This window comes from Etheostoma cragini, chromosome 8 (assembly GCF_013103735.1).
Source record: "Etheostoma cragini isolate CJK2018 chromosome 8, CSU_Ecrag_1.0, whole genome shotgun sequence".
NCBI lineage: Eukaryota > Metazoa > Chordata > Actinopteri > Perciformes > Percidae > Etheostoma > Etheostoma cragini.
In genome coordinates this window covers 29,035,657-29,060,448 of record NC_048414.1, presented here as the reverse complement: position 1 = coordinate 29,060,448, position 24,792 = coordinate 29,035,657, and the positions used below count along the sequence as shown (strand labels likewise).

General features: G+C 41.5%; 3 protein-coding genes across 7 annotated transcripts in view; 1 reads left to right on the top strand and 2 right to left on the bottom strand.

Annotated features, from left to right (window-relative positions):
- prmt7 (protein arginine methyltransferase 7) overlaps positions 1-4,174 on the bottom strand; it is a 9,897-nt gene extending 5,723 nt beyond the window's left edge. The window contains exons 1-7 of the mRNA XM_034878579.1: positions 3,960-4,174; positions 2,799-2,835; positions 2,121-2,270; positions 1,799-1,907; positions 1,459-1,571; positions 933-1,162; positions 67-247 (exon numbers count right to left, since the gene is read on the bottom strand). Coding sequence (XP_034734470.1) covers positions 67-247; positions 933-1,162; positions 1,459-1,571; positions 1,799-1,907; positions 2,121-2,270; positions 2,799-2,835; positions 3,960-4,054 — 915 coding nt within the window. The 5' untranslated portion in view covers positions 4,055-4,174. The remainder of the gene's footprint in view (positions 1-66; positions 248-932; positions 1,163-1,458; positions 1,572-1,798; positions 1,908-2,120; positions 2,271-2,798; positions 2,836-3,959) is intronic.
- ciapin1 (cytokine induced apoptosis inhibitor 1) overlaps positions 1-6,234 on the top strand; it is a 17,712-nt gene extending 11,478 nt beyond the window's left edge. For all 4 annotated transcript variants that reach the window (XM_034878624.1, XM_034878619.1, XM_034878620.1 and 1 more), the window contains 2 exons: positions 2,175-2,178; positions 6,222-6,234. The gene's annotated coding sequence lies outside the window, so the exon portion shown is untranslated. The remainder of the gene's footprint in view (positions 1-2,174; positions 2,179-6,221) is intronic.
- exoc3l1 (exocyst complex component 3-like 1) lies at positions 5,190-21,325 on the bottom strand. 2 transcript variants are annotated; one of them, XM_034878576.1, is made up of 15 exons: positions 21,064-21,324; positions 17,390-17,565; positions 16,990-17,209; positions 16,484-16,696; positions 15,433-15,632; positions 14,550-14,768; positions 12,961-13,031; positions 12,039-12,156; positions 11,505-11,630; positions 10,708-10,808; positions 10,479-10,595; positions 9,003-9,273; positions 7,680-7,835; positions 6,979-7,112; positions 5,190-6,189 (listed from the first exon to the last, which is right to left on the bottom strand). In XM_034878576.1, exons 1-15 carry the CDS (start codon positions 21,104-21,106, stop codon positions 6,003-6,005), a joined length of 2,352 nt encoding a protein of 783 aa, XP_034734467.1. In that variant the 5' UTR covers positions 21,107-21,324; the 3' UTR covers positions 5,190-6,002. The 2 variants fall into 2 exon arrangements, with proteins under 2 accessions (XP_034734467.1, XP_034734468.1); XM_034878577.1 differs by lacking the exon at positions 6,979-7,112 and having other exon boundaries at positions 6,097-6,189; positions 21,064-21,325.
- Between the last annotated feature and the right edge of the window lie 3,467 nt (positions 21,326-24,792).

Sequence of the window (24,792 nt, the reverse complement as noted above, 5' to 3'; positions counted from 1 at the left end):
CCATAAAGGGGACTATTTTGGTTATAAAAACACTTTCCAACACAGGGAAAGTGTCCAATAACTCACCGGAGCCATCTCTGGCTGCGGGTACGTCCAGCTGGGAGCCATGGTGCACACAATGCTTCCACTGGGATCCATGTCGAGGTCCCACCAAGACAGGACTACCTGGGCCCGACCACTGGACTGAGCCACAAACTGGGAGGAGTGGGACTGGAACGCGCTGCTTACTGGCTTACTGAAGTCCACACTGGGAGGGAAGGAACGCAACAGAGGTGCGAGAAGAATTAAGATCCTTCACTTAAGTACAAGTTCTAATGCCACTGTGTAAAAATACTCTGTTAAAAGTAAAATCCCTGCATTGACAATGTTACTTAAGTAAAAGTATGTAAGTATCAACAGGAAAATGTACTTTAAGAGTATCCAAAGTAAAAGTACTCAATGTAGAACTCTCCTCCCATGTTAGAAAGAGTATGGGATCCAACCAGCTGTGTGTTTAATGACATCCTCATCTCAGCTGGACCTGGAGCCGTTATATTGTTGCTAGGTTACTTTATAATAATAGTATAGTAATAGTTTATAGTAAAATCTACATGTGTTCTGTGTGCAGGAATCTTAATGTGTAAAGTAACTAGTAACTAAAGTAACTAGTAACTAAAGTAACTAGTAACTAAAGCTGTCAGATGAATAGGCATGAAAATAAGACTCAAGTATAAGTACCTCAACATTGGAGGACATGTGACCCCCTTTCATACCTGGGGAGGACATGTTTCCCCCTTTCATACCTGGGGAGGACATGTGAACCCCTTTCATACCTGGGGAGGACATGTGAACCCCTTTCATACCTGGGGAGGACATGTTTCCCCCTTTCATACCTGGGGAGGACATGTGAACCCCTTTCATGCCTAGGGAGGACATGTGACCCCCTTTCATACCTGAACATGGTGCAGAGAGGGCCGAGCGGGGTGAAGCTGTGGGGGGACACCTGGCTCAGCTGAATGTCACACACAGCATGAGCTCCAGCACAGTGGGCCACGGCGGGGGGTGGGGCCAGGCACGCCCCCTCCACCTCCGCAGGCTGCAGCTGAGCCCAGCTCCACAGCAGCTCCGAGTCCACCAGCCGGGCGTAGACGGTGGCCCGGTGGGGGACCGCCTCACAACCCTCCTGCAGGGCAGAGGGACACATGGGAACATTAACTGGGACTATACAAATATATACAATGAAAAGAACGGTTGCATAAGAAGAGAAAAAAGAGGCTGAATGGGTTGAGTGCAAAGGGCAGATGTATAGTCCTGGCAAGACAAGAGATGGGGGGCGGGTTAAGGAATGAACAATCTTCATTTAAATGATTCAATATTGATTCATTGCCCGATTCATGACTATTGTAAAACCTACAGATTAATGTCACTTCATGCATTATGCATCACATTAGCCTTTAATACACACACACACACACACACCTGGACAAGATTTTGGTGAGCGTGTTCATAGCTGGGAAGGGCTCCTTCGCCTATCAGTTCTGTATCAAACAGCTCTGTGATCAGAACGTTGGCCTTCATTTGCATATCTCCATCTGTATCCAATCATAAACACACAAGACATATCCCATCAGCGCAGACGCAGTCACAAACCTCCTGATCTGGTCTGCAGACCTCTCTCAGCCACAAATTCAAAGAGAGTCACATTTTGGACCGTAGAAAATCAAAGACACATGCAACGTCAACGCCAGCCAAGGGAATCAGAGGGACACCGATATTAATAATTCATAATACAGTGCAGTTTTGTGCGAACATCTCTGACCTGGCCCCACAGTGACATCAGTGGAGTGTTTGTTAATAATCTTGATCTTTTCAGAGAAGCCGTTCTTCTCCACAATGCTCTGAGCTGCCTCAGCCATGGGCTTAAAGACCTGGGGACACAGAGGAAACGGGGATGAGGCAGGCTCGGGTTTGGGAAATGAAGCCCTGCTGTCCTGATTTTTTTATTAGCATGATTTGGTCATTTGTGTGAACATGCTGCAGACTAAAAGGAACAGCATAAAGCTGTTTTTACAGTGTGGGACAACACTGTTGCCCCTGGGACTGTAGTCCTGATCTAGAACATACAGGAAGGGTATCTCTACCTCCACTGCGTAGCAGAAGTCCGCCCCAGCAGTGACAGCCATCATGGACAGCAGGCCTGTCCCTGTCCCGATGTCCAGGATGATGACCTTCTCACCGCGGGCCTTCACTCTGGCTACCGCCGCCCGGATGCCCAGGTAGTACTTCGTATTCTGGAGGCAGAAAGAACATCAGCTACGTCAACGCAAAGAGCCAGACTGGTATTTTATACAGTAGACAATTTTGGTTTTCTCCTTTGGAGTTCAGTCTTTCCTTGAAACACATTAATGGTTGGAGTGTAAACATTGGTAGTCTAATCTACGGTATTATGTACACTCACTCTTCCCGCATCGTGTTTATGCATTCATTATTAGTGTAGTATTATTTTAGTTTTGACCCTAGTCAATATGCGATAATGTCGTTGAATATTGCAATACCGAACCCCCAGGTCGAGAAACAATGGAGCATATGACAGCTTAAGTTTATGTGAACGGGGAGGGGGGGCCGACCTGTGGCCTGAGACTCTGTACGTGGGGCACTCGCTATACCAGGTGAGCTACCCAGGCGCCCTGACAGTCTCGTCTAAGACATAAAATACATTTAATTGGAAATACCTTCATTACTACAATAAAACTCTGCTCTGTCATTTTACATAATGAGTTCATTCAGCAGAGGTTGGTGTCATGTCGTCACACACTCACCCTGTCATGGTCATGCAGCATATCTGCATAACAGGACCTGGAAGAGAAACATGCAAAAGTGATCAACAGGACGACAGATTGAGGACCAGAACCAACCAACCCTTTTATACCAATAAAATACATGTACCTAACTCCAATAAAACTCCAAGTTAAGACGCTTTGCTTCTTAAATGCTAACTTATTATGTGTTGATGTGTGAAAGTTGAACAATGGGAACATTAAAATGAGTCTAGTATTAAGCGTGAGCGGACATGTTGAGTAAATTGAGTCAGTATGTGCTTGTTATTCAAATTTAGACAATGTGATTGGATATCTCAATACCTAAATATATGATCTCATCATGATATGACTCCACAGAAAGATGATAAATTATCACATTTAATAATTGACAGCCCTAGTATTAATCCTTTAATAATAATATATCTTTATTTCAGACTCACAAGTTGGTCCACAGCACAAACACATATACACAAAATAAATATGTAAAAATATACATACAAAACCCAATACATCTGTCATATTTAAAAATGTAAACAATTGTAAGATGTCATGTCAGAGTTTTCTAAGTTCAGATGAGCTCCGTGATGTTATTTTCTGACCTGTCCAAACGACAATCACATGCATTATTTTCCATTCAATTATAGATGTGAATATTATCATTTCACCACAGCGCTGCAGTACGCTGATATGATATAAAGGTGTCAGAATAAAGTGGTGACCAACACTACAACAGCTCAACGCTTCCCTTCAGAAACTAGACATTAAACACTGCTCCAATTACTGTTACTGTGACAACATGGATGTATCAGTCTCCATGGTTGTTACTGTGACAACATGGATGTACTAGTCTCCATGGTTGTTACTGTGACAACATGGATGTATCGGTCTCCATGGTTGTTACTGTGACAACATGGATGTATCGGTCTCCATGGTTGTTACTGTGACAACATGGATGTATCAGTCTCCATGGTTGTTACTGTGACAACATGGATGTATCAGTCTCCATGGTTGTTACTGTGACAACATGGATGTATCGGTCTCCATGGTTGTTACTGTGACAACATGGATGTACTAGTCTCCATGGTTGTTACTGTGACAACATGATGTATTAGCCTATTAGCTTGTCTCCATGCTGTGATGCTAGCTCGGAGCTAACGGTACCTAGCTATCTCCTGGTGGTAGTCGTACTCCTCACTCTCCTCCACCCAGTCTAAAGCTCCGGTGCTCGGGTTGGCTCTTCCGCAGAATGTCTTCATCTCTGCCACAGCTGTTCCAACACTCTGAGACGCAGACAGGACATAAAAGGACAATTATTCAACCAGCTGGTTACAGAGGCAGCGTTGGCCCGGTGGAGGCGGCCATCTTTCCCAAGGACGTCAGACTCTTTGGGTCATGTGACTGACATCTTCACTCGATTTACTCATCACAGGGACATACAAAGATATCAAATTTATTTATTTTTATTATAATAACAATGGCGCTGCTGAGATAGCTCTACCAAAGATTTGAAAAGTACACTCACTAACTGGCTCGATTATGTTATATCATTAGGATAAAATACAAAAGTTTGCTTCATGAAGTATTTATTTAAACATTTACAATGTGCTTTAGAGGATAACATTGGACCACAACAAGAATAATATCCATTGAAATAAGAACCGGAAACACTATTCAAAAGGAAATGTCAGAAAAATACATAAAAACAATAAATACATCAACAATATAAAGAATATCAATACCAAATAAAACTGGGCAAAACAACAAATACATGACACAAGTTAATGAAAAATGCATTTAAAAGGAATGAACTAGCAGCCTAAAGTCATTACTGAAAAACCAAGTTCATCCTGTAATGTGCTGATTCTTTAATAAAACGCTCTTTATATTTTAACATTCCTATTCTGTATGTTGACACTGATACCGCTACTTTCTTCTGTTACATACGATTAAAACAACATTCAGCAGTTTGTGGACTGCATCTTTTTTCTTATTCATGTCATTAAATATACCAAACAATAGGTTTTATTTAGATAATAATTTAAACTATTGACTACTAAACTCAGAGTGAAATACAAATTGTATGACAATTGATTCGCCAATTCAAAATCCATTAATTTCTACATGTGAAATGTCAGGCTTTGCAGTTGAATACATTCAGAACAAAGATGGACGTAGACTGACTTTTGCGCTGCTACGGCTGCCTGCTAGTGTTTCTTATAATTGGTCAGGATTCAGAAAGGTGTCACGTTGTCCTCATTAATTATCTCCAAGAGCTGCTGTTGGGTTATGTGATGGATTTCACATGTCGGTTCAGCCGAGTCACCAAAACACCCTTTTCATCAGTAATATGTAGACATGCAAACAGTTTGGGATTTCTCAGCAGAGGATTTCTTTGCCTCTATAATGTCTGCTAACACACAAATACAGTGAAGGTGAAAGGAATTTTGCGACTGGCATTCAGAGCATTTGTTCAGCAGAACATTAAAACCTCAATAAACAGGGAAGACTGAGCCTTTAAAGCAGCGTTACCCGTTTGACAGCATCGTGCACCGGCACACAGAGAGAGGCAGCTTTCTGACGTCGTGTTACAGGATTTCGGAGTGTATTTTAAGTTGTGATGGAGTAGAATATATTGTTTTACCTTGTAACCAATTTAGCTATTGTTGTTCATAACTTCAGAAATGTACCAGACAAACACATTTCAGCTGAAGTTAGATCAGTTTAAGAATGTCACCAGATTAAATGAAGGAAGTGAGAATGTGACACTCTCGAATGATTCAACACATGTTGTTAAGGAGCCGTTGAGCAAGGCACTGAACCCACAATCTTCTCCAGTGGGTAACAAAAGGCAAAAGACAGTGATGATGATGATGGCACTAAGCGGATCCCAGTTCGAAGGGTGCGTGTAAGCAGGAAAAAAAACAAGAAACTTATGTAATGCTCCCTTAGAAATAACGAGTGGCAGACTTGAACACAAGCTGGCCATTCATGACCGAATGTCCTCTGGAGTATCGAGTATTGAAACATGCCTCGTCATTCAATACCCTATTTCAATAACTAAGGAGTAAATCTCAACAGTCAGGGAGCCAATCAGCACGCAGCATGCTCCTACCAAGATGTAGTAATGTCTGATTGGCTGGCTAACGTTACACGTCGTGGATTTAATGTGGAAAAGGTGGGTTTGGACCACAGTTTCTGTCCCTGTCATGCACACTTGGCAGTGGGCAGACAGAAGGCCATGGTGGAGGGAGGCACCAGGATGTCAGTGAAGATGGGCCGATATCCTGCAGGCAGAGGGGGGGCGCTCTGCTCCAGCAAGTCCAGTACAGACCCTCTGATGTCCCTGGAGACATCCCCCCGGATGTCCAGCAGTACAGACACATGTTCTTCACTAAGGTAACAGAAAAACAGCATCATTACAAGCTAAATATTACAAAATATGCATGCTTTTAATATGGTAGATATCTCATGTTGGATTCAAACTCTTCAAAATAATCACTTTTTCTGAACCATTAGTATTAAATAATTTTACTACAAGGATGTAGTTTGATTTTAATTAGCATATTTTAGCAAAATTCTTCATGGCTTTACTGTAAAGTTACACAGATGCAAAGCATTAATCTTTGAGTATATATAATATATTATATATCCCATGTTGCAGCAATAACACTGAAGTGAGATGTTTGGGGATGTAATTTGAAGTTGGAAAAAAAGAAATACATTTCATGGGGCCTCTGGTGATCTCTCTGTGAATGATTGTAAAGACTGTTTAGGTCATTTCCTCTCTAGCTGGGAGGTTTTGGGACTGAGTGGTGGGGGGGCTGTGGACCAAGTACACACGGAGATACACTGCTAGGTAAGAGCCTATGAGGTATAACTGTGTATCAGCTCACGTTACTGTATTGTGGGAACTGTAATTTAATATTGTATGTGGAGTTTTGTTTTGGGGGTGCAAATGTTCCACCAGAACAAGTTCCTTCCTGAGAATATTTCCCAAAGCCACCGTCGGTGTGTGCGGAGCTTAGCGCCGCCCAAGACCGTTGTGATTGGTTCATAGAAAAGCAAACGACCCAGAGTGTTTTTTTCTCCCATCCTAGAATGCCTCTGTGGTGTAGCCAGACTCAGTGTAGCCAGATAGTTCTGGTAATGAGAGATTAGAAAGCAGGTGAGGTCCAATTACCTGATGTCAGGGTATTTGGCTGTGAGTCCAGAAACTTCCAGAGTGAGCATGCTGGGGTCTGTCAGTCGGATGAAGTCAGCAAGGACGGGTAGTAAGGCCAAAGGGTTCACTTCAGGTACTGACCCTTCACCTTCCTACAGAGAGGTACATGTATCAGTTTGATGTTTTTGACAACATATATCAATATGCCGTCCTCTGGTGGATTTCGGAGCACTATGGTTACCTGGTCCTCAGATCTCTGCCGGGTTAATCCAGACAGCTAGCTAGACTATCTGTCCAATCTGAGGACTATGGTTACCTGGTCCTCAGATCTCTGCCGGGTTAATCCAGACAGCTAGCTAGACTATCTGTCCAATCTGAGTCTCTGTTGACGACTAAAACTACTTCTGAACGTTTAACAGCGGCACCGTAGCTCCATCCGGAGCTTAGCCCCGTTCAAGATGATTGTGATTGGTTTAAAGAAATGCCGATAAACCAGAGCACGTTTTTCTCCGATCCAGGAATGCTGTGTGGACTAGACAGCCGAGGAGGGTCTGGCAAACAAGACTAGGTTCCAGACCTCACAGACAGTTACAAATAAAGAATAATACAACTGTAGTATTGATTTCTTCTACAAAATCTTTACAAGTTTTAAAGTGCATTCATGATTTTTCTTTATTTATTATTTTATAATTATGACAGCAAAAGTCAGTCCCCCTCACCAGGCCGTGGAGGATTTCTCGAAACTGCTGGTCGTCCTGAACCATCTGCTGGGCGAGCTGCCTCCTCTCCTCGGCGCTGCGACACACCAGCTTCTTCTGCATCAGAGCCCTGACGTACTCCACCACCATCAGCCACTGGGCCTCCTCCTGCAGACGCTGTACACACAATAATAAGACTCAGCAGCCATGTGGAGCACACAACTTAGGCCCGGTGGGCCACCAGGCTTGCATTACACTGGGGGAAACCCTGCAGGTACAAGGTTCAGAGCACTGAAACAACATGTGTTCTACAAGAATAGACAAGCAGGTCCAGTGTAGATGTTTGGCTACAAAATTGTATCAAGAGTTTTGAGTTTATGATTACATTTTCCCTCCAAAAAATTCAAGGTTTGTTAAATATTCATACTGTATATTTGGAGTGTATTGGACTTTAGTGAGATTATTTGTTTCTTTAAAGTATCCAAGATAAATAATCTTAATTTACATTAACATACATATTTAGACACACATCCCAAACATGGGGATTTGTTTTTGATGCTGTGGCTCAGGAGGTAGAGCGGTTGTCTACTAATGTTTCCTTGGGAAAGGTACTGAGCCCAGAATTACATCTTAATGTATGTTAATAGGTATTCCTGATGAGCAGGTGAATCAAACTGGTGAGCAGACCCCTATGTATGGTAGGCTCGGTCTCTGGGAATGAATGAGTTGGAATGGGCTGAATGGTGCTTGTATGGAATTTCAATTATTTTCTTACCTTTAATCATACAGTTTATATATATATATATATATATATATATATATATATATATATATATATATATATATATATATATATATATATATATATATATATATATATATATATACACACACACACACATTATTTCCTTTAAATGTTTGAAAAGTGTTTATGTTCATTTGCAAATGTGTGGCAGCCCGTACAGCTGTCTTTAACTTAAATGTTTGATGGGTTCCTTTTACAAGCCCTGAGCATTTTTTTAATCCCATCTGTGCATGTTTTTGTTATTGCAAAGTTCTTCTTTTTTATTATATTTTATATGCACAAATAAAGAAAAGTAGAGCGCTTTGGGTGTTGCTAAGACTAAAAAAGCTCAATTTAAATACATTCCATTAACCAATACACATACCAGTAAGTCTGCAGAGTCCTGCTTCCGTTTGTTTCATGCCTTTTAACTGATAAACACTCCCCCCAAAAAACATAGTTCCTTATCTTTAATCAACCAATGATTGCCCAAAGCAGTTCTACCACTGAGAAATGTCTGTATGTCTAAAATAGAATCTGAATCAGAGCAAAGCTGTGACCTGTCTGCATGGCGGTCGAACGCGGCCGTACAGCTCCAGGTGACGCTCCAGCACGCAGCACAGTTTTGGGGTGGGGTCTCCCTGGACCAGCCAGGGTCGGGTCAGCAAGCCTGGGAGGAAAGGCTGAAGGTCCAGCAGGAGGTGATCCATCACCAGGCGACACGCCCGTCTCACTGCCCGGTCCAGAGCGGTCAGAGGGTTGGGAGGAGTGCGAGATAACTGCCCGGCCGACCGGGACGACTGCTGCTGCTGCAGGCTCTCCGTGGACTTTCTGGATGGAACACAAGGAACACTGGATTGGTTTTAAAACTTCCTTACGCTTTTATTTAGCTGCAGCATTGTTATCTTTTGTGATTGAGGACACTACTGCATATATAACAGCACCGCCTTGATCAGGAAGGTCATTCGAACTGTTCAGTTGGAGGTACTTAACACAATTTGCACATTTGCAAATTATTACTTTTCGCTGAGGACACACTGTTTAGACCGTAACCTCCTTATAGGGAGTAGAATAGAGGAAAGTAGCGAGCTGCTCTCAGTCTATGACAACTACATGTAATATGCCTCCAAGTTAATAATTCTTGGCATGGAAGTTGAGCAGTGCTGCATGTTTGGGTTGCAAACAGGGTACATACAGTATGACTATGCCTGTGTAGAAGCACATAGTGTGTATCCATGCAGCTAGCTCCCTGCTTTCAATACTGTTTGATGCTTTGCATCAATATCAAATGGTGTCATGTCATATTTGATCTTCTGTAATCAGAGATGGAAGACGTGCTCAGATCCTTTACTTGAGTAAAAGTTGCAATAGAGCAATGTAAAATATGAGTATTTTCAGGATAATTTAATTTCAAAAGTAAAAGTACACAGGATGTAGAACGGGGCCTTTCATATTTATATTATTATATACTGTATACTGCACATCTTATTTTCTTCATCACTAAATGCCCACTGGCAATACAATTAAAAGCTACATATTCCATCCACTTCTGAGAGGCACAGTATAATTGTAATCGCTGATGATTCTGGGAGTGTAATTTGCCGAATTAAACAGGATCGGGTGTCTCTGTGGTTAGCTTCTGTAGATAAAAAAAGCCTTTTTCCAACTATTTCCCACAGGCAAGAATCTGAGCTCCTCTTTTTCTAGTTCTCTGTAATTTGCAGTATGAAGCACCTCTTTCGTACACTAACACAGTTTCAGCAAACATTACCTACACCACTTGTGATTATTGCTAACCAGGGTACAAAATTCTCACCATCCATTAGCCAAAAAACAATGTCCGTGTATTGATTGGCAGGTAACATCTGAACATTCACTAGCCATTTGGTTGATGGAAAAAAAAAACAGTTTGTTTTGCACCCTGTTGCCAACATGATATGAAACATATTAACAGTCCCCAGAGGTTTCAAGAGGATTCCAAACAGTGTCACAAAGCTTTTCACTGGCCATTCACCATCACTTTGCCATTATCTCACTTGAGGATGATACAGTTGCTGATGGAGGCCAGCAGATAGTGGAGGTAGTATTTGTTTTTGTTGTTGCTTGAATTCCTGCGATGCTCCTTCCCAAATTCCACCAGGGCTTCTCGAAACCTGCAGGAAGGAATGAACGTGAATGAAAGGTGAAGGTGAAAACTTGCCCAAGCCTGTTTCACTATACTGAGAAGAAAATGTGTTACAGGCAGCCCCAAGCATGAACCCACACCTGTTTAGGAGGTTCTCCATCTCATACAGACCCATCTGTATTGTCTGGTCTCGTAGAGACTCCCCGATCATCAGAGCCACCTGGGCGTTCTCCTCCAGCATCTACCACGGTACCACAAACGAACAAAACCACATCAAATACACGCTCCAATATGACACATCACTACTCATAAAATTCACTCCACCGCTGCACCACAATGGTCTTAGGCAGATAAAATGATAGAAGGATTTAAAAGGAGCAGCAGGGAGACAATATTTTGCTAACTTAATTTAAAGGAGCAGTGAGCATTATAATGCAATAACATTACAAACACTGTCTCCAGGGAGTGAACCTCTTGCCCACTTTGGTACGCAAGTAAGTTCACTCATTTGGTCTCTGCCCACAGCTTGTGACCAGAGAAGACTCCGAGGCTCTTTATGGCACACTGGGCGTCAGGTTCTCATGAAGCCAAAAGGACAATTTACCCCTGAGGATCCGGTTGAACAAAGATACATCTTTTAAAAAGTGTATGCAGAGGCATCTATCTGATATGCACATGAAAGATTGAATAGTGGAAAGTAACTGGTCAAGTCTGGTATCAACTATACATAATATTGCTATTGTATTGCTAATTGTTTTTCTATAAAAAAGAAAAAAGATAGTTCTGTGCAAACATGTTTTATATTGTGGATTGTATACAGTATAAAGTGATAGCTACTGAGTGTGACTGTTGGTTTGATCTCTTATTTATGAGAAATGTATGTGTGTGTGTGTGTGTGTGTGTGTGTGTGTGTGTTGTATTCATTGTGTACTTGTACCTGTGTGATTATAGTGGGCAGGCTGGTGTGGTAGAAACCTTCATGGTCTGTATCTGGCTCCTGGTCTCTCTGCCAGTCTTGCAGCTCCACCTGTAACGCTTTGTGCATCCACTCAGACACACTCTTCTAAAACAGCAACAACATGGACACACACATGTACTTAGCATAGCAACATAGATGTCCTCGTCTTCCTCATCATGTCATAGCAATCTTGATATGGTTCTTTTGCATTTTCAATTTCAATATTACCAACTTTCCCAGATATGAATTGCATTTATTTTCATAAGTTGTCACCATTTCCCTTTCCAAAAGATAATAGATATCCATGTAGAAATTATTGGAGGATGTGATATGATAGAAGTTCAACACAGGATGTGTAGTCATTTGTGTATCCAGCGTGTATAATGTCTTTTTAATTCAGTTTCCAAACCTGCATACTAAAATTATCTAAACTATTTAGGTTCCATACATTGGAAATAGAGCTCACAATTTAAGCCTTTCCTAAAAAAAAAAGAACATTTGTGTTTGACTCACCCGAACACTTTGTACATATTTGTTCTGCAGCTGCTCCAGTCCCTCGGGGGAGATGAGCGGTCCCAGTTCTACTTTCTCCCTCTCGGCCACCAGCTCTGGGTGACCCATCATGTCCGGGCTGCCAAATCAAGACAGGCAGACTCTGAGCTTCGATGGTTGACAAAGTCCAACAGGTTCACAGGCATCCAAAACAAACGTTTTCACAATATGAAAGTTGAATTAAAAAAATGATTACTAGGCCTGTAACAATTTTTACATAATTGTTTAATTTTCACTCTTTTTACATAATCGCAGTGTCTTTATTTAACCACAATTAATTGCCAACATGAGCTAAGGTCTTAAGGCGTTGGACTGGTAACTCTTGATTTTGTTGAGACATGCAAAATTGTGATAAAAGAAGTGATTATTGGTGAGACTATATATTTATATTTCATTGACAGGGAAGGGTTACAGTTAGACAAAATGTTTTATGATGATAAACAAGCATTGTTAACTTCATTGGCTGTGTATTTTATCACATTACCTGGGTCAGATGACAGTAACATAACCAAAAGACATATCCCTCCATCTGTTCAAAAGATTATTTAGTTTAAAAAAGTATTAAATGAATAAAGTAAGCTTGTTTGGTCCCCTTTTGGTGCACACCCGACTGGGATTGTTGCGTTCACACCTGCCCAGATGATCCACACCAGCAGGGCAAACAAACTGTAGTGGGATTCTACTGAAATTAACGATGCAGGTGTGAAAGCGCCAAAGTTATGTTTAGGTTCATGTTCATTACGTGAAGAACAATTCTCTTGTATGTACAGTATGCGCTGTACGTCCACTCAAATTAGTAGCTTTAATGTCTTCAATGACCTCCATCTCTCAAGTCACCTCAAATAAAAACTAAACAATCCTCATTTCTGGTCATGAATCTCACCTGTTGTAGATGCGTAACACCCAGTTGAGCACAGCAAAGATTTCCCCACTCTCCAGGTCCCAGCTGCTAACCTAGGCCACAAGCATCACTTACACATGAATCTACAAACTCCAGTTGGCAATAGAGAACATGACTTTGAATTAATACATTTAATTAACTGAGAAGAAAAGCTATTATTTGACACATGTGACTGCACAGTACAGAGTGGTGAAATTCATTTTCTGCATTTAACCTAGGGCTGGCGATATGGAGAAAATCAGATATCATGATATTCTATCAAATACATCAATATCGGCACGATATTGTATTGTGAATATTTTCTACAATGTGATTTTTTACAGCTATATACTGATGTTTCCATGCATGCACAAAAATAGTCTGATGGCAAAACAAATCTGCAATTCTTCAAATGATATTCTTACAAAACAATTTCTCCGAGAAAATGTAGTTAAAATGTGCTTTATTATCAATTTAGACAACGTAATTGTATATCACAATATCTCGATATATGATTTAATCACAATATGATTTAATTGAAAGACGACATATCATCATATTGAATTATTGCCCAGCCCTAATTTAACCCATCCTAAACATTAAGTTGTGTGGACAGCTTTACATACAGCATCCAGGGCAACATAGGCTTTAGTGTCTTGCTTGAGGACAATTTGACATGTGGCGGGAGAGCAAACCGAGCCGCTCTACCTCAGATCCATAGCCAATTAAATCTATTAAAAGGAAAATTCAGGGATTTTAAACCGTATATCTATCTGAATAAAGGAAATGGTGTAAAAACAATAAAACACCTCAGGTCTTACGAGTGTTCTCAGCCGGTTAAAGCTGCAAAATCTGCTGTACTTCCTTCTTCCAGTGATGTCACTGGTGATGGAAAGAAGAACTGCAAGCTACTTCATCGCAGCTAGCTAGGGACCAATGCCTTTTGTATAGCAAACTATTATTAACTATTATCGAGAGTATGTCATGAACGAATGTTTTTTACCATATACATTTTACAACTGGAAAAGAAAACCAAGACCAGCACGGTGATTCTCCTTATATTTTTATCATGATTTGCCTCCGTAGAATGAGTGAGAGCCGCCAACGAGCCGCTGTTCAAACAGGAGCTGGGACAGCAGACAGAGACAAGGGGGACATACAGCGTGTGGAGCCGGCATATTTTCACATCTTACTCTGTGAATTAAGGATTTACTTTCAAATAAAAACAAAGAGTTGCTAGTTGATAGAACAGTGGAATGAAACTTAAATTCAGAAGGTGTCCAGTTGTATTTTTCAGTTTAAGTGTACAAATATTTTCTTTCTTGACATTTTGAATTAATTTTGTTACCTTAAAGCTAAGGGAGCTAAGCAAAGTCACCGCTAGTGAACAATGCATCCTGGTACATGTAGGCAGAGCTGTCACAGCCACAACTACATATACCATCAGTATTGATCGGACATGCATAATGGTGGCAACTTTAAAGACAATATTTTAAGTCTTATGGCTCCTAATATTATATGTAAACTATGATCATACATAGCAGAACAAACATTGTGCAGCATACATGTGTTTCTCTCCAACCATCACTGACCTGTGCCAGGTGAGCATGTAAACAGCGATGGCTGGCCCTCAAGTACGCTCCTGTCAGCTGGTAGTGTGGGGGGACGCAGTGCTCCAGCAGGTGGCGTACGGTGGCCAGGTCAGCCATGATACCGTGTTGGAGAGCAGAGAGGTGGCCTGCTAGACCCGGACCACGCGTGTGCAGGTAGGAAACACTGCGGAACCGTGCAGAAACTGCTTCCTCTAGTACCTGAAAGACAGGATATGTGAGACAGGAGCAAGGTTATTATGGTCAACAGAAAAAAAATGCAGTTACAAATATTTTTAGTGAACCGAAACTAAATAAAGAGATGATGTTGACATTCCAGTAGATAGTAGAGCTGTCACCACAACTGCTTCACTTTGGACTCTAAGGTAGAGCAAAGATTAGTCTTGCATTGCCAGACCTTCCTCCACAGCGTTGGGGGAGGGTCTGGCTAGTCCACACAGCATTCCAGGATAGGAGAAAAATGGGCTCTGGTTTATTGGCATATCTTCACCTCCATCATCGTCGAGGCCACGGTGCCTCTGCTAAATAGTCTCAGGAAGGAAGTTGTTACGGTGGAACATGTGTACGTTCAGAAGTAGTTTTAGTCGTCAACAGAAAACTCTGATTGGACAGATAGTCTAGCTAGCTGTCTGGATTTACCCTGCAGAGATCTGAGGACCAGGTAACCATAGTCCTCAGATTGGACAGATAGTCTAGCTAGCTGTCTGGATTTACCCTGCAGAGATCTGAGGACCAGGTAACCATAGTCCTCAGAAATCCACCAGAGGTTAGAACGCCAACACAGAGACAGAGGACGGGGAACCTGATAAATTCCAAAAATTAAACATCATCGATATAGACTATGTTTGTATCAGCTGGTGCTGACCTGGAAGAAGCATGCTCTCCAGCAGCGAGGTCGCCCTGGGGGCAGGGGCCTGGTGTTGCCTCTGCTGCGCCCTCTTTCCTCCAGGAAAGCTTGGTCCAGGGCCTCTTCCCGCTCCACAATCCTCACCGCCGAAACAAATGGGGTTGGATTTTGTCGGGCCAGAGCCAGACTACTGCTCACCACCGCCCACAGCTCCTTACCTGCAGTGACAGGGTGGATGTTGAGAATGGAGAGAAACCTGTGTGCTTCCATCAGAAACAATTCTGCCTGGCAATGATCATGAATGCTGCTGATACCCATTATAACTCTTTCTATGCTCTTATCTAGGCTACACACATCAAATATACTCTAATATTCTCTAATATAGTCATTCAGTTTGTTTATCAAAGCTACTCTAAAGTTTACACTGATCAATATTTAGAACCACTGATGAAATGTGTACTGTGATAGGAGGTGATTTAGGTGTTGTTCATAGTTATAAACCCATATAAAAATCATCACCCAAATGTGCACTTCTCCTCAACTCTGCAGAGCTTTTTTTGCATCTTTTAGCTCATTGTATTTGTTTTCTTGGCCCCAAATAGCTGAAGCTGCAATTAAGGCTAGCTTTTTAGCAAAAGGTCCAGATAAACTACACTACCTGCCCAGAAGCAATCAGTAGACAGACAATTTAAGCAACTACTTTATCACTTTTACTAGATCTATTAGAGATTTCTTTCCTCAGGAGTTGGTGAGTGGCTGAAACATGATTCTAAATGAATGCCAGTGCTACTATGTGTCTACTGGGTGTGTAAACGGGCAACTTCTGCTACCATGTTTGCCAAAACAAAACTTATTGAGAATCGATACACAGTCTTACTCCTAAGAAATTCTGTTGATACCAGATAGATTATAGATACATAGAGTATATGTTTTTATACCCCTACAAAAATATAGGGCACTAAACTACAACAAAATACAGTTGCCATATTGTATAGGTTTGCTTTTGAATAGGTCGCTGGTATAAGTGCATAAACTGTGAAGCTGTCTACCCCCGTGTCAAGGATCTTACGCAGGGCGTCCACCAGTTGCCCGACACCAGAGAAATATTTGGCCACCAGCTCCTGGTCCTCTTTACTGAGTGCACTTCCTGCCATCCCATTAGCCTCATGGAGCTGCCAGAGGATGTCGTCCTGCCAGCGCTCCAGATCCATCAGCTGGGCGTGGGCCTCCAGGAGCCGCCGGGACTCCACTAGACGCTCAGTCTCCAGCACCATGCTACGCACTGCAAAGAGCACGGAAGGGGAGGAGGGAGGGTGAACTTCATTCCTTAAACTGTCAACACCTTGTGCAATAACCTCTTGCTGCTTATTTAGTCTGACAAAAACTGAAGTTGCATATTTTTGTTTCCTGCTTTTCTACAATTTACCATCAAATAACATAAGCTTATTGTAGGGCTGATTATATTGCATTGTATTCTCAATTTACTTTTTTTATGTATGGATCCCAGTAGGATGCTTTATGTTTTAACCTTTCGCTGAATTCACTGGAAATGAATGACACTGTGCAGCATCCCACCAGAGTAAAGACGTGGCAGGTTGCTGACAGCAGCGAGGAGCTGACGGTGGTTGATAGACACTTCTCTCAGCCTCTCCAGAGACTTCACCCCCTCTGTGTTTCGATTGGACTCCAGTCCTGCTTTCTTCAAAGCATGTGACACCTCCTTCAGCTCGGCCCTGGCCTCCCGGAGTTGCTCCAGCCCCCAGCCTACCCCCTCCAGGTACGACTGGACCATGGACTGAAAGGAAAGCAGCAGCACGGCGGTCACTTTTGAGCCCCACTGATGACTAATAGCAACAATTTATTCTGACGTGCCCAGCTGCAACCATTTACGAGACCATTTCATAAAATCAGGTCATCTTGCATCATATTGTGTATACATATCTGTGTGTGTTTTCATGTGTGTCTGTGATGTCACCTTGAGTCTGGTGTGTATGGAGGCAGTCCTCTGACTCTCTCTCTTCTTGTACTGGCTCAGTCGTTCTAGATGCTCAGGCTGACAGAAAACACCTGAAGCCCACTTCAGAGCAGCGCCGCGGGCCAAACACTCGGCCCTCTCCACCTCTGGCCATACCTTAGCCACAGGCACCGTGTCTGACAGAAGAAAAGGGGAAAATAACAATATTACCAACATAATTAAAAAATATAGTTTGTTGTTGAGTTAAAGGGGGACACAGCAATTTTACACATCAAAGTCTGTTTACAGGTCTTGGACAGTACTCCTGCAGATGTGAAAAACTTCTATAAAGCCTTTTGTGGCTCCAGGGGCGGCTGTGCAAAATCTGATAAAGGCCCTCAAGTTTAAGGCTGCATCCACAATACTAGGTTTTCATTTATAACCCATCTCTGTCCACACGCTCTGTATTGCAAATGATCTCCATCCATAACAACACGTCTGACAACGCATCTCACATGACCATTTGGTGAACATTCACTGGCCAGTGTATGCCAATGTAAACCTGGTTTAGTCTAGTTTAGTCTAAACATTGACAAAAAGAGACCACATTCAGACCTGTGTAAGTTGAACAGCTGACTAAGCACAACATTTAACATGTAACATCTGCAACACTAAGAGCTTAGTTATTGTTGGCTGTTTTTGCCTGAGAATCAACTAGTGATCCATTCACACTGATACACAAGCCCCTCTTGGTTTTCTGCGGAGGTGGGTAACTGCACCTGAAACAAAGCCCATCTTACTAACATCATGAAAAATGCATAACCTTCATAAAGTACAACATTAAGTCTGTGGGAAACAGCAGAGGCAATATTTCACATTGCAAATGCCATGTATTCATTGGGTGTGGCAATAGGTTATCATATGATAGATTAACTTTGTGGCCTTTCGTTTCCTTTTTTTTCCCAGGGCCTCCATTTTCAAGCACCCACAAACAATTGGCAGTCAATTTGGACCCCTTAGATCAAATGTGTTCACCACAACATATTTTCATGTCTTTATTTTGGTAGTTGTGACATTTTGGTATAGCTTCATCATCTGCTTTTCATTTACCTGGCAGTCCTTTCACCAGCTTCATGTCCATGTTTTGCTAGCAGTGCAGCAGAATCAAGCATTGTATATTCATATCTAGGGTTGCCGCCTCTCCCATTAAAACGCTGCAGTTATTACAGAGTCATAATCTCTTTCTGCCTCCAAGAAATGTTTGGAGAAATAAAATCCAGTGTGTTAAGTTTGAAAAGGTTTGTTCACAGCTGGGAATTCTCTTGAATAGCAATAATGTATTGCATTATATAATGTTTTCTTTATGGGTTTTGCATTTACCAGCTCAAGAAAAAGGACACCTTGACTGTGTTATAGCTTTCGAGATTGTCCCCAAATGTCCTCTCAGCTCTCCCATCCTTTACTGCTCACTGCTGAGCTGGCAACCATAAAAAAGACAATTTTGAGCATGCTAAGCTAAGCAGCAGGAGTATTGATGTTTAGGGAATGGGATATGCTGTACAGTCTGAACCAAGCCTTTCTCTGTACCCTAATGGAGAGGAGGCTTTTATAGCCGAGAGAACTGAGGCTCGGTTGTCAGTTTACTAGTCAGAACCCATACTGGAGCGGCCAGGGGCTACGTAGAAAGATTGGAGAGTAGGTCAACTAATTTAATATACATTTTGATTTGATATAGCCACATATTAGCATTAAGTCAACTGTAACACCTGAATACCACCTGTTTCTGTGATGTAAGAGTGTGTGAAAACGAGTTCGCAAGCAAGCACTGAATTTTAAAAAGCTACAAAAACGACTTAATAGTTCAAATGATTAGCTAAAAATAATGACTCAACAGCTCAAATGATTAGCTAAAAGTAACCTTAATGGATAAAAGGTTGAACCATTCCGCTTCACTCCAATCAGTAGTAGTAGTTTATTAGGCTAGTAGTAGTGTGATTGCTGACCAAACCAACCTTAATATCAACAGTTCAAATGTTAGAAAAAAACAAAAAATTCCACTTTTATATAATGTATAGTGCTATATATTTGAAACATACATTGAGAATCAATGATGGGGTAAATGCATCTTGTGACAGGGCGGTTGGGTACCTCACCATACAGGTGGGGAACCGCTGAGCTAGACAGGCAGCCGAGCAGCCATCAGAGTCACCTCCGTCATCATAATGATTCCAGTTGAATTAAACTACTTAATTGGTCTTAGTGACTCAGCAGAGAGCAATGTGCTGTGCAAGGTCAGCTGCATTCAGCAGTCTTTATGTGACTTCAGAGTTGATAGCTTGGTTGATTGTGTTAAGATAACAACATTGGAACAGTCATCACTAAAGGTTCAGGTTTTGGTCTTGCTATTCATGACTTAAGTGTGGACGTCTCAATTACACAAACAGGAGTGTCTCTGTCTCAGAGGAGGTCATGGGACACAGCTATCTCCTACCAACATTAAATCTGAGTGCTGAAACGTCATCATCAGCAACTCTGCAAAACAATGAACCATAGAGCTCACATGCTGGAAAGTGATGAGTCATGTAAGCTTTCTTTGTAAGCTTTTTTCCAAAGATGGTTTCTTTCATTTTAGGTTGTTCTTATTTTTATGATGTTTGCTCAAGTGTACATATATTTGTAATAAGTTTGGCTTTTATTAGTTATTTCATGCTATAAAAAAGGCGCCATGATGGCAGCACCATGTCTGGAATATTTTGGCTTCAATTTTGAAGAGTGGGAGGAAGAGAGGACACATCGTTCACCTGTGTACAAGGTCCATGGTTATTGTAAATTTACTTGTCACAAGGAACACAAAAGATGGTATTAAGTTACATTTTGGAAAGCGTGGAATCCTTAATTGTTTGGAGTTTATACGACTGCAAGCCAGGATACCTCAACCTCTGTTGCACCATTGTTTTTTTTATCTGGTTCCTCAAAGTGCAACAATTTGATGGAAGTCTAATACCAGAACGCTAAATAGCTTCTTATAAATTTTCCTTCAACAGAAAAATAGCATAACAAGTTTTATTCATTCTTGTCAGCAGTTGAGAAAACCTCACAACAAGGTTCTTTTAGTAGCTGTTAGCTTTTGATCATTTGGCATGATTGTCAAACCCTGTGGTCATAGACATTTTTTTCTAAGAAAGTCTTTATGTACAAACATTTTAAATCAAAACATCTACAATTTCGTGAAAACTGGGCTAAGTCCATCTGCTGATTAAGATTGTGTGATATGACTGACAGCTCAAAAAAAACTAGTGAATGGACCAATGGAACAAGGGAACTATTTGAAAATGCAGTCGGACCATCTGAGAGAAACTTTCTTTTTTTCCCACAACAAACTCCTGATTACAGCCCGGTCCCAGCGCCTGTGTTCAGGGAGGAAGCTTCATCACACTAAAGATTATTGACACTGACTGGCAACTGTTCAACATGTAATCGAATGCAAGTGCTGGCTCACAAATCAATGCATCACTGTAAACCCAATACTTGATCATTTTTGAAGAGTTCATTCATTTTTGTCATGGACAACTAACACTGTAGCCATGCACAGCTTTGTTTAGTCCCTAGCTATTGAAAGACTTTAGATGAAGTGGGTGGGGGCCTTTTAGCATGTTGTCAACAGGCAAACAGTGTGTGTCTGTGCATCCAGTTACCTTCTGGCTTGTCCCCACCACTCTTCTGATCCCCTGCAGACATTGAAGTTCAGTTTTCAGCCGCCCGTCTGACCGACAACTGTCCTTTTCCGCGTGGGCCGGTTCCAAGGGTGCCCAGGGTGCAACGCTGGCGAAGGAGAAGGAGAAGAGATGAGATGAGACAAAGGAGGAGGAGGAGGAGAACGCGTGGAGGAGAGAGGGCACATATCCATTCTACTGACGACTTTCCTCTTTTCCCTCACACACACACACACACACACACACACACACACTCTCTCTCTCCCAGACACATCCTCTGCTGAGAGGCCGACAGGAAAGGGAGGGAGCTGGGGGGGGGAGGAGAGGGAAGAGAATAATGCTGGAGGGTGTGGAGGGGTGGGTTTGACGGGAGAAAGGGTAGGAATATGTGCTATATTCAAGGAACTGTTGAGAAGACGGTAAATATTAGATAATAATAAAGGATATTAGAGGATAATAAAGAGCTTGCATGTCACAATATCCATCTCCATGACAACTGCGCAAGAACTTCACCCACTCATGAAGGCCATGCGATGCAGTTTAAAGGTCTGGAGAATGCTAGTAATGCAAGCGGACCTTGAGGTGGGATTGTTTTGTCAAATTTTTCATATTTAAAGGAAGAGTGCAACATTTTGGGAAATGCTCATATTCGCTTTTTATTGCTGACTCGGATGATGATCGCGACCGTTCTAATTATGTAGTTGTTATAACATGTTATAACTGGTTAGTATAATTTATACAAAAACAAGTGTAAAATGTCATGTCTACAGTCAACTTGAGACAGTGTGCTGATAAAACTAGAAAACATATTTTAAATAGTTTTCATTTTTAAGTAATTATGACTTTTTTCTTCAATATTAATAGCGAGGAGAGAGAGAGAGACCAGGAAAACAATCCAGATAGTGGCAGAAAGGGGTGGGGGGGGGGTGGGGTGAGTAGACATGTTGTTCTACAACACCTCTTGGGAGTCAAAGAGTCTCCGGAACTCGTCAAGGGAAATCAATTAAACACACAGTTACAGGAAACGTAACGTTGTATAATGCATAAGTCATCAGCCCATAAAGAAGAGATCCCAAAGGAGCACAGGACTAATGGAGTCTGTGGTTATTTTTCCTTCATTGGAAGGCACGTTACAGGTGTCAGTAGATGATTTAAGCCAGGCATTTTTCTCTTTTTAACACTAAGTAAGTTGTGGCTCTATTGTCGATGCTGAAATAAGTGTGTTAAACTCTTCCACTAAAACAAAAACAGACTGTGTCATTGACCCTCTCTGATCCTCTGCAGCTGTTTGACCAGCGCCAGCTACTACCACTGAGGGAAGTTTGTTTGTTAAGTCCTATGATCTGGCCGCCCTGTTTATGCCTTCAAACTTCCCGGATCTCTTCAAAACACAGCAAGGAGAGTGCCAAGTGGCCCCGTGGCTGGAGCCAACACAAACACGCTATCTGAAGGGGGACATCATCTTTCAGTGCTGCACTTCATATTTCCGTATACAATTCCAGAAGATATCTGTGAGCTACCTTTAAATAACATATTTAATCTGAATAAGGGAGACAATTGTAAAAGAGTGGACTTTGAGAAAGCTTGAGTGAGATGTGATTGGTATGCGTTGTATGTTAAGGGACTGTATGAAAGTTGTTTTGGTTTGGAAGGACCCTTATGTTTTACTTTTTTTAAAGAAAGATCCTCCAACAGTTAATATTTTCTTTGGACCCTGCATATGACTTACTCTTAATATCTAAACACTAATATATCTTTACACTAAAATTAATATACAATAACATGTCTTGGTCACTAGGGGACATTGGTAACAACACATATGATCAACTTATTAGTTGACATGGTGAATTTCCACCAAACACATCCAGCAGATAGGGAGCAACAATAGCATCTATTTAAAGTTGTGTTTCTGGTCACCTTATAAGTTTAAGCCCAAAACCTCCCCTACTCATATTTTCTGTTTTGGTCTCCAACAACTCCTGGAAAAAAGATCTCTCTCTTTAGCTTCTAAATGCTCCACTGTGTGATGTTACGACTGGAAACGAGAATGAGAATAAAGAGAGCAAATCAAAACTATTATGTTTTAGATCATATAACCAAAGCATAAAGACAGAAAACGCTTCATCATGCTGAGGAGAACTACAGACTGGGGTGATGAATTTGTTACTATGCTTTGTGTCTCAAAATTTCCATCTTGTTTGACCATATTTTATTATAAAAATCGTTGCAGATTTAAACAAAACAATTAAACGCAAGGTGTATTTCATGCATGGACGGAATCCAATTCAGATGGAAAGGCTAAAATAAAATATGAATCTGTGGTTCATATTTTTTTAGTCCCTTATTATAATCATTGTGTAAGAGCATTGCACTAGAGGATGCAAAAACCTTTTGATGATCAATGTGTGGAAACAGACCAAAGTGTCCATACTGGTATTGTATTTGTCTTCCTTCTGTCAAGGTGGCTGCATTTGTAGGTCACACTAAGAAGGCCACCCACCTCAGTACCATGTCTTGTATATTTGCCACACAGAAACAATTTCCTTCAAAGCCATTGAAAGAACAGAGCAGAGGTTGACACACCAGGATGTTGTGCAGAATGGATTCCTGTCAGGGTGGGACCACGTCGCTAAGCACAACAAGGCCGCTGACCTGCTGTTCTCTAGTCTGGTCACACCGACAGCGAGGCTCACTGCAGTCAGGAGTTTCTCCCCCCTCCGTGTTTCTGGCTGCTCAGACAGTCCCTCGGCTGTAAATCTAACAACAATCGGCATTCACAGCTGTCCTGCAGGATGAAACCAGAGTGGAAGTTGAAGTCTAGCATCCAGACAATTGACACTAACTTAACTTTTTTTTTTTTCTTCTTTTTTACAATGTCCATTCAACACTTGATGCAGAGCACACTGTGTTGCCAGCTGCTGGTCAAATAGATATGAAATGTAACTGTGATTTTGTAGGTCTCCAGACGATGGTTACCTGCTGAGCTCTCGCACCATCATAAGATCAACATTTTCAAATCTAATCACCCAAAAACTGGACAAATGAAAATTTCTACAATTTGATTAGGGTTTTAATAAAAAAAGATATGCATAATTAATTGGGCAACATGTACCATGTGCAATAAACATACACATAGACCTACATAGATTATTGCCATATAATCACCCAAACCCAGCATACTGTACGACCACCCAGGGTATACTAATTCTTTTAACAGCTGATGTTAACACAGCTGTGTGTCTTGCCCCCACACCAGTTGTTGTTATCACCTTGGTCTGCAACACCCAGCAACGCCTCCACCCATAGGAGCTATGGGCCGTACAGGAAGTCTAATTCTAGACCACTTCCTGTATGACATTCCTGACCTGAGCTGCCTTCCTGCCTGAGACTCTCCCAGGCTCCGTATTTATAGCAGGTCTAGGGTTTCACCAGCCACACTTACATTCCTTTATATGTGCATATAACTGCCTATACAGGAGAAGAGTGTGGTGATGGATGGAAAGTATTTAAACCAATTCAATCTATTAGTCTGGGACATTTATTCAAAATCTGTGCACTGATTTCAAGTTAAAGGTTTCTATCAATTAAAAGTATCAACGGGACATTATCTAATGTTAGTGAGTCATAAATTAGACTAACTAGCCTGTGTACCAACACTTTGATACAAACCCCTGGCTGATTGGTCCATAATAAGTCCAAAAATGTAAACTG